The 8,970-nt window shown below is 46.0% G+C and overlaps 1 protein-coding gene across 5 annotated transcripts in view; it reads left to right on the forward strand.

Moving 5' to 3' along the window:
• The first annotated feature begins 9 nt into the window (after positions 1–9).
• sycp2l (synaptonemal complex protein 2-like) overlaps positions 10–8,970 on the forward strand; it is a 12,946-nt gene continuing 3,985 nt past the window's right edge. The window contains exons 1-16 of one of the 5 annotated variants that reach the window (XM_037973242.1): positions 10–759; positions 1,057–1,176; positions 1,480–1,593; positions 1,666–1,770; positions 3,191–3,215; positions 3,295–3,374; positions 3,594–3,682; positions 5,366–5,400; positions 5,473–5,615; positions 5,684–5,736; positions 5,821–5,866; positions 5,953–6,045; positions 6,374–6,446; positions 6,824–6,957; positions 7,655–7,778; positions 7,919–8,055. In XM_037973242.1, the coding sequence (XP_037829170.1) occupies positions 757–759; positions 1,057–1,176; positions 1,480–1,593; positions 1,666–1,770; positions 3,191–3,215; positions 3,295–3,374; positions 3,594–3,682; positions 5,366–5,400; positions 5,473–5,615; positions 5,684–5,736; positions 5,821–5,866; positions 5,953–6,045; positions 6,374–6,446; positions 6,824–6,957; positions 7,655–7,778; positions 7,919–8,055 (1,374 nt within the window). In that variant the 5' untranslated portion in view covers positions 10–756. The remainder of the gene's footprint in view (positions 760–1,056; positions 1,177–1,479; positions 1,594–1,665; positions 1,771–3,190; positions 3,216–3,294; positions 3,375–3,593; positions 3,683–5,365; positions 5,401–5,472; positions 5,616–5,683; positions 5,737–5,820; positions 5,867–5,952; positions 6,046–6,373; positions 6,447–6,823; positions 6,958–7,654; positions 7,779–7,918; positions 8,056–8,970) is intronic. The other 4 variants (XM_037973244.1, XM_025003068.2, XM_037973243.1 and 1 more) reach the window with 4 other exon arrangements.

Below are 8,970 nucleotides of genomic sequence, written 5' to 3' on the forward strand. Positions count from 1 at the left end.
TCTGACCTGCAGAGACCTGGATCTACCCTCTGACCTGCAGAGACCTGGATCTTCTCTCTGACCTGCAGAGACCTGGATCTGCCCTCTGACCTGCAGAGACCTGGATCTTCTGTCAGACCTGCAGAGACCTGGATCTACCCTCTGACCTGCAGAGACCTGGATCTACCCTCTGACCTGCAGAGACCTGGATCTTCTGTCTGACCTGCAGAGACCTGGATCTTCTGTTACTGATGTTTTAATGTAAAGTTTTGGTTTATTTAGGTTTCATGAAGGTTTTCTTGATGCTTGTCTGTAAAATAGAAGAAATCAGAAACTAGTTCTGCTTTAAAATGGAACCTCAGTTCTTTGTGTCCTGTTTGTTTGCTGATCGACCTGAATTTTTTGATGAAACAGCAGATTTAGATCTTCTGTCTTTGATGGGAACTATTTAACACGAGCCTTTGAACCCCCAATCCAGTCAGGATAAAACCCTCAGAACAAGTTCCCACATCTGGACCTGACTCCACCTTAAATCTGTCCACCTTAAATAAAGCCTCGACAGCTGGACGGGCCTGTGGTGGTACTCCTGAGGTTTGGGTTTGCCGAATGGACTTCTGGGATTTGTAGTTTTTATACCGCTGGTATCAGGTTGATATCCCTCCGCTCAGCCGGAACTACTTTGTCTCCGCTGCTGCGCGGCCCCGAAGCTGATGAGTTAATTACCTGCAGCTGTGCGCGCTCCCGACAGTGTGCAGACAGCGAGAAGAGGCGCGTGCGATGGTAAGAAAACTGTTTCCATGTTTGTTTTTAGTCTGAGTGTTCGGTTTGATGCTGGTTCTGAATGTGTTGGTGAGAAGCTGATCCATCAGTTGTGGATCGGAACCAGGCAGTAAACAGCGCCCCCTGCTGTCTGTCTGCAGGAACCGGGTTTAAACTTTAAAAAGGTTTAACTTTGTGTCACAGAATCCGTTTTTATTGTTTTCTCCACCAGTTTAATCAGCTGCTCTTCTTCTGGCTGACTGTTAGTAAATGAGTGTGTTTCCTGTGTGTGTGCGCGCGTGCGTGCGCGCGCCTCAGTTTGAGCTGCAGGTAGATGACTGCTTGCTTCGTGGAGACTCCACTCGACTTGTTTCTATGATTCATCATGAAGGACTGAGCAGCTCCACCCTCAACAGGCTCAACCACCTGGTTACCAAGGTAACAAGAACAGACGTTACCATGGTAACAACTGGGGGCGGGGCCTCTCATTTATACTCATTTACAGTCAGTTATTTAAATGGATTATGAAGAAACAGGAAATCTCCACTGGATCAGAACCAGAGACAAATGCTGCAGAGGACTGTTAGATCTTTAAACTCTGACTCTGATCGAATATAAGTGAATTAAATGTTCTATAATGAATTAAATCAACCTTTTTATTGAACATCTCAGCAATCCAACCTTCTGATGGTTGAACTACAGGGGTCAGATGTGTTTATTTGTTTGCTTGTTTGTTTCCAGGAGCTGTCTAGCTGCGGGTTCAGCAGAGTTCTGGTTCTGATGAAATCTTTAGTTCTTCTGTCGGAGAACAAAGACGACCTGCAGAAGCTCATCTGCCTCGAACTGACGACTAAGGTAATTAATAATCTGTCAGAAGGGTCAATATTCGGATCGATGAATCTTTTCTCTCATCTGTTTGTTGTTTAGGTGATGTTATGGTTTGAAGCTGTTCGGGACCTGCTGACCTCTGACCTCTGTAGAAGCTCCACCCCCCTGTTCACCCTGACAGAGGAGTTCTTTGACTACTTCCTGGTGAGGAGCATGCTGGGAACTGCAGCCATGGATGTTTTGGATGTTTGACAGAACTGATGCTGGTTTTTGGATGTTCTTGGTTCTTTTCTTGGTTCTGCTCCGTTTTCTGACTGAAACACCTGCAGAACCTGCAGACCTGGTCAAGTGTTTATTTACTTACACCAACCATCATCAACTTTAAAAACTCAGTAAACATTTTGTTATTCATCTGTGATTAAGAACATTTTAAACAATCATCACTTTAATTATTTAAAGATCAAAAACCCCAGTTTGATGTCTGAACATCAAACATTTCAACCTAAAATCTCTCATCAGACGTTAACTGAAAGTTTCCATATTTATTTGAACTGTAAAGCACCTGTTAAAACAGTGCTGGTATTGTTCCAAGAACATTATGAAATATTACTCCTATTGATTCCGTAACTTTCACACATATTGTTTAATGTGGTGATGTGACATCAGGTCAGTTTATAACCCTGAAACGAAGCAGCAATGATTCACTCCTTCACAAACGGACTTTATCTCTCTGCTTCTGTACTTTCAGCCGCTCCAGCTAAGCTTCATCACAAACATCCGTTTGATTTCCATTTCAATGAAAAATAAGGCGTGTCCCCATGATTGACACCTGTCAGTCACTCCATGTTATCTCGCCCTGATGCTTCAGTGCTCATGTTGTGTTCACTGACCCTGATCCTGGATCAGATATATCCATCACAAAAGTACCATTTATTGTCAGTATTTTTATTTGTTTTTTTTTTTATTTGTGTTGAAATTGTGCAGCAGGCTAGATAAAAGGGTTCTGTGGGCCATTCATGGCCCAGGAGCCAGAGGTTTCCCACTCCTGCCTTAATGAGTGAAAACATGATCTGATAAGAACAGCCCTCTCTGAAAACTCTCAGAGGTCAGAGGTCACATAGCCAAACTCTCATTGACTTCCACTGGATCTGAGCTTCCAAACAGGAAGTGAAGGTTCTCTTTAACTTTTCATATACCAACCAGCTCCTCAGCAGCTTCTATATTACCCAGCATGCTTTGCTTCCTCCTGTGTTTCCATCATGGCCGCCCCCACAGATCCTTCCTGTCATCTCTAATCAGAGAGGATTCAGTCAGAGGGTCGGAGGATTCACAGGAAGAGGACTGAGTCTGGAGTTTCACAATAAAGCTCACAGATACTTCAGAATAAGAGTCTGGCTCTGTCATGTCTGATTGTTACAAAAAGGGTCCCAACTTCCTGTTAGACTTTACAGAAGAATGTTGATGTTTGAATTTCAGGCAGTCTTCAGTATTTCTGCAGGTATTTTCCAGCTTTATACTTTTTTCTGTTCCATTTTTTATGTATTTAACATAAAACATTCATTCCTCCCAATAAAACAATCATCAGATAGTTTCCACTGATCTGTGGACTCTTTTTGTTTTTCAGCTGCTGGGTCAAGCTTCTCTGTCAGGTTTGTTTAGTTTTAGTTTGTGTAATCTCCATCTTCAGCTCTAATTGTTTTAGCGTCTGAACTCGGCTGTGTCTGTCAGGTCCTCAGATCTCTGTGGTTCTTCTTCAGCTGGCTCGCTTCTCCCTGGAATCACAAATCCACTTCCCGTTGAGACTGGAGGTAACCACTGACACAAAAAAGAACTTGACTGATCTGGACTTCTCTGCATTGTTCTCGTTTAGTTTGTCATGGCTCATTTTTGGTCCCTGTGGTCCTTTGTGGTTTTAGGTGTTTTCCTACTGTGGGGGGTGGAGTCTTGTCCTTTTTCCTCCTGATCTCTGTTGGTTTCTGGTGGTCCGCGATGGTCCCTGGTAAACAACGATGCTGGTTTTGTTTCAGGCCATCAGAACCTTCAACAGCATCCTGGAGTCTCTGAGCCGAGATCAAAGGAGACCGATCCAGAACGATGAGAACCTGACCCAGATACTGTACTACTCCGAGACCCTCTAACCCAGAATCCATGCAGCTGTAGTTAAATCCAGACTTTAAATGCAGTTTACATTAAGAGCTTTGATTCCTAATTTACACCAAATTCCTGATCTGTCCTCATGTTCACCATGTCCCACATCTGGTTGAGTTTACCTGTTTACCTGAGTTTACCTGCTCGCCTGTGTTTACCTGTTTACCTGCTCGCCTGTGTTTACCTCCTCACCTGTGTTTACCTGAGTTTACCTGCTCGCCTGTGTTTACCTGTTTACCTGCTCACCTGTGTTTACCTGAGTTTACCTCCTCACCTGTGTTTACCTGTGTTTACCTCCTCACCTGTGTTTATCTGCTCGCCTGTGTTTACCTCATCACCTGTGTTTACCTGAGTTTACCTGCTCACCTGTGTTTACCTGCTCGCCTGTGTTTACCTGCTCGCCTGTGTTTACCTCATCACCTGTGTTTACCTGAGTTTACCTGCTCGCCTGTGTTTACCTGCTCGCCTGTGTTTACCTGTTTACCTGCTCACCTGTGTTTACCTGAGTTTACCTCCTCACCTGTGTTTACCTGTGTTTACCTCCTCACCTGTGTTTATCTGCTCGCCTGTGTTTACCTCATCACCTGTGTTTACCTGAGTTTACCTGCTCACCTGTGTTTACCTGCTCGCCTGTGTTTACCTGCTCGCCTGTGTTTACCTCATCACCTGTGTTTACCTGAGTTTACCTGCTCGCCTGTGTTTACCTGCTCGCCTGTGTTTACCTGTTTACCTGCTCACCTGTGTTTACCTGAGTTTACCTCCTCACCTGTGTTTACCTGTGTTTACCTCCTCACCTGTGTTTATCTGCTCGCCTGTGTTTACCTCATCACCTGTGTTTACCTGAGTTTACCTGCTCACCTGTGTTTACCTGCTCGCCTGTGTTTACCTGCTCGCCTGTGTTTACCTCATCACCTGTGTTTACCTGAGTTTACCTGCTCGCCTGTGTTTACCTGCTCGCCTGTGTTTACCTGTTTACCTGCTCACCTGTGTTTACCTGAGTTTACCTCCTCACCTGTGTTTACCTGTGTTTACCTCCTCACCTGTGTTTATCTGCTCGCCTGTGTTTACCTCATCACCTGTGTTTACCTGAGTTTACCTGCTCACCTGTGTTTACCTGCTCGCCTGTGTTTACCTGCTCGCCTGTGTTTACCTCATCACCTGTGTTTACCTGAGTTTACCTGCTCGCCTGTGTTTACCTGCTCGCCTGTGTTTACCTGTTTACCTGCTCACCTGTGTTTACCTGAGTTTACCTCCTCACCTGTGTTTACCTGTGTTTACCTCCTCACCTGTGTTTATCTGCTCGCCTGTGTTTACCTCATCACCTGTGTTTACCTGAGTTTACCTGCTCACCTGTGTTTACCTGCTCGCCTGTGTTTACCTGCTCGCCTGTGTTTACCTCATCACCTGTGTTTACCTGAGTTTACCTGCTCGCCTGTGTTTACCTGCTCGCCTGTGTTTACCTGTTTACCTGCTCACCTGTGTTTACCTGAGTTTACCTGCTCACCTGTGTTTACCTGCTCGCCTGTGTTTACCTGTGTTTACCTGCTCGCCTGTGTTTTCCTGTGTTTACCTGTTTTCCTGCTCACCTGTGTTTACCTGCTCGCCTGTGTTTACCTGTGTTTACCTGTTTCCCTGCTCACCTGTGTGACAGATCTCAGATGGCAGCAGCTGTTCTGACAGTTGGAGGTGAGTTTTATGCGCACAGTTCCATCGATGCTGCATCAGTTTATTGAACACCTGCTGCTGATGCGGTTTCAGACTACGAGCTGCAGGTCAGTCTGTCAGAGGCTCTGTGTCGCCTGACTCCACGCCGGGACCGCGAGCAAAGAACCAATCAGTGGTTCTCTAGCCATGACATCAGCTCTGCGTTCTGTGACATCAGAGATGCAGACTTTGAGGTGGTGAGTGACTCGCCTGTCCTTTTGGACACTTGTTGGACTGTAATCTCTGATCCTGGTTCTATCTGCAGGACTGCAGATGCTTCCTAAACTTTGTTAACCGTTACCATGGAGACCAGAGGAGGTGATGCACCTTCTTCTTGTTTATGACAATAAGATCTGATAATCAGGGTTAACTTTGGATTGTTTTGGTGTTTTTGTCCATCAGGGTGTACACCTTCCCCTGCCTGCGAGTGTTCTTCAGTTCTATTCAGGTACAGCTTTTAACCTGAAACTCTGAAAACATCCATCCTATAATGTTTACCTCCCGAGAACTCTGACATCATGTTTCCTCCTGCAGCTGTTTCGGCCGAAAGATGACAAACTGGACGAGTTCTGGATCGATTTTAACGTGGGTTCAGGTTGTGTGAGCTTCTTCATCGACAATCCTCAGGTTGGTTCTTACTTGCTGTAGAACATGTAGAACCAGAAAATGTTCTGCAGATATGTTGAAAGATACCAGCCAGCATCCAGCAGCTTTCTTCTCTAAAGCCCTATAGGAAAAAGAGAGTGAAACCTAATACATTGTTTTGTTTTTATTTTAATTGTCAAATAAGTTTAGTGGTTTTAGATAAATTTATTAGGAGAGAATCATATAAATAAGCACATTTTGGTGTTTCCTCCATATTGAAACCAAACATAAGACGAAGACAGAATCTGGTAGAGTTCAGGTCGTTCCTCCCGTGAGGCGCGATGGGGTGCTGATGTTTTCCTGTTTTCAGGGTTTACTTTGGGGTTCGATCCACCTGCTGAAGGAGGACGTGGATCATTACACTCTGCAAGTCGAACATGATGGTAGGAACATTCATTTTAACCCTTAAATCTAATTAAATTGTTGGTAAAGCATTTATTTCTCCTGTTTACTCAGTTTTCAGTTTACTGAACTCTAAATTTCTGTCTGTGTGCAGTCAACTAATTAATCGACCAGTCCGAAACTTTTCTTTTTCTTAGTTCAGCTCTGAGTTTAAACTTGTTGTAGGAAAAGTGATGCAGTACCTCAGAATGACCTGAAGGGGGCATATTTAAGACTTTAAATAAACATGAGGAAGAGAAGTTTCTGTGGCCTTCGTCACTCAAATTATTTAAATGTAAAATTATGGACTGAAAATGAATGGATTATTTTGTTGTTTTATTTACTAATGTCTCTGTTTTCCCATGATGCACCGGGGCAGAAATGGTCCTCCGTGTGAAGCTGACTAATCCAATAATGCATCAGGACATCAGAGGTCAGACCGTGGAGTTGAGCTTCAGCTGTGAACATCAGCAAGAGCTGGAGGAGGCTGCAGGGCGGGTCTTCAATGTACCTGTCTGTCCCCGTCTGTCCCCACGCACCTGTCTGTCCCCACACACACACCTGTCTGTCCCCCCCCACACCTGTCTGTCCCCACAAACACCTGTCTGTCCCCATCTGTCCCTGTCTGTCTCCACACGCACATGTCTGTCCCCGTCTGTCCCCACACGCACCTGTCTGTCCCCACGCACCTGTCTGTCCCCGTGTGTCCCCAAACCCCTGTCTGTCCCCGTCTGTCTCCACGCACCTGTCTGTCCCCACACACCTGTCTGTCCCCGTGTGTCCCCACATGCACCTGTCTGTCCCCGTCTGTCCCCACGCACCTGTCTGTCCCCAAACACTTGTCTGTCCCCGTCTGTCCCCACGCACCTGTCTGTCCCCGTCTGTCCCCACGCACCTGTCTGTCCCCGTCTGTCCCCACGCACCTGTCTGTCCCCACGCACCTGTCTGTCCCCACAAACACCTGTCTGTCCCCATCTGTCCCCGTCTGTCCCCACACGCACCTGTCTGTCCCCGTCTGTCCCCACACGCACCTGTCTGTCCCCGTGTGTCCCCACCTGTCCTCTCCTCTTGTCTTTCTGTCTCCACACTGATCAGGATTGATTGAAATCTGTTGAAACTTGGAGGACATTTTTTCTTTTAATTCCTGCTTCTTCTGTTTGAACTGTTGGTGATTTGCAGAATGTGATTAGTTTGTTTTTATTTATCATAGAAAATACCGAGCTCCCCCCAACCTTCAGTCACAGGTGGAACTGTCCAGACATCCCCCTTTATAGACAAACACATGGGTCAGTCCTACAGTCGGAAGAAACCACCGAAAAAGAGTCAGCTGAGAGGTGAGACGACTCATTAATCAGCTTTACCCCAACCTGTATCACTAACTTTAACTTTATACGAACAGGACGCGCCTTTAAAACCTTCAAGAAGATTTACTGTTTTATTATAGAATCAAGAATATGTTTCCTATCAATGACAGGTCAAAGTTCACACAGTGCAGACTTTAGTCAACAACTTCTGTACTCACATAAAAGGACAAACAGGATGCTAACATTTATCTCTTTAGTTTTACCGCTGTCATCCCCGAGCAGTGAAGAAGATTCCTCGACACCAAAGGTGACAACACAAACAAACAAACAAACAAACAAACAACCACATAGTTTGTGTCTAAAGTCTGACTTTTAGTTTCAGCCCAGAAACCGAGCAGAAATTTTGTTTGATCAGATCCAACACTCATCTCTAAAGTCAAACAGTGAGTCAGCACTTTTTCTTCTGTTAAACAACAAAATGTAAATAGGTTACAGACGGGCTGTTAACGGGTTACAGACGGGCCGTTAACGGGTTACAGATGGGCTGTTACAGACGGGCTGTTAACGGGTTACAGACGGGCTGTTAACGGGTTACAGACGGGTTACAGACAGGCCGTTAACGAGTTACAGACGGGCTGTAAACGGATTAAAGACGGGTCGTTAACGGGTTACAGACGGGCTGTAAACGGGTTACAGACGGGTCGTTAATGGGTTACAGACGGGTCGTTAACGGGTTACAGACGGGCTGTAAACGGGTTACAGACGGGTCGTTAACGGGTTACAGACGGGCTGTTACAGACGGGCCGTTACCGGGTTACAGACAGGCCGTTAACGAGTTACAGACGGGTCGTTTAAGGGTTACAGACGGGTCGTTAACGGGTTACAGACAGGTCGTTAACGGGTTACAGACGGGTCGTTAACGGGTTACAGACGGGCTGTTACAGACGGGCCGTTACCGGGTTACAGACGGGTTACAGACAGGCCGTTAACGAGTTACAGACGGGTCGTTTAAGGGTTACAGACGGGTCGTTAACGGGTTACAGACGGGCTGTAAACGGGTTACAGACGGGTCGTTAACGGGTTACAGACGGGTCGTTAACGGGTTACAGATGGGCTGTTACAGACGGGCCGTTACTGGGTTACAGACGGGTTACAGACAGGCCGTTAACGAGTTACAGACGGGTCGTTTAAGGGTTACAGACGGGTCGTTAACGGGTTACAG

This window comes from Kryptolebias marmoratus, linkage group LG21, assembly GCF_001649575.2.
Source record: "Kryptolebias marmoratus isolate JLee-2015 linkage group LG21, ASM164957v2, whole genome shotgun sequence".
In the NCBI taxonomy this organism is placed as follows: domain Eukaryota; kingdom Metazoa; phylum Chordata; class Actinopteri; order Cyprinodontiformes; family Rivulidae; genus Kryptolebias; species Kryptolebias marmoratus.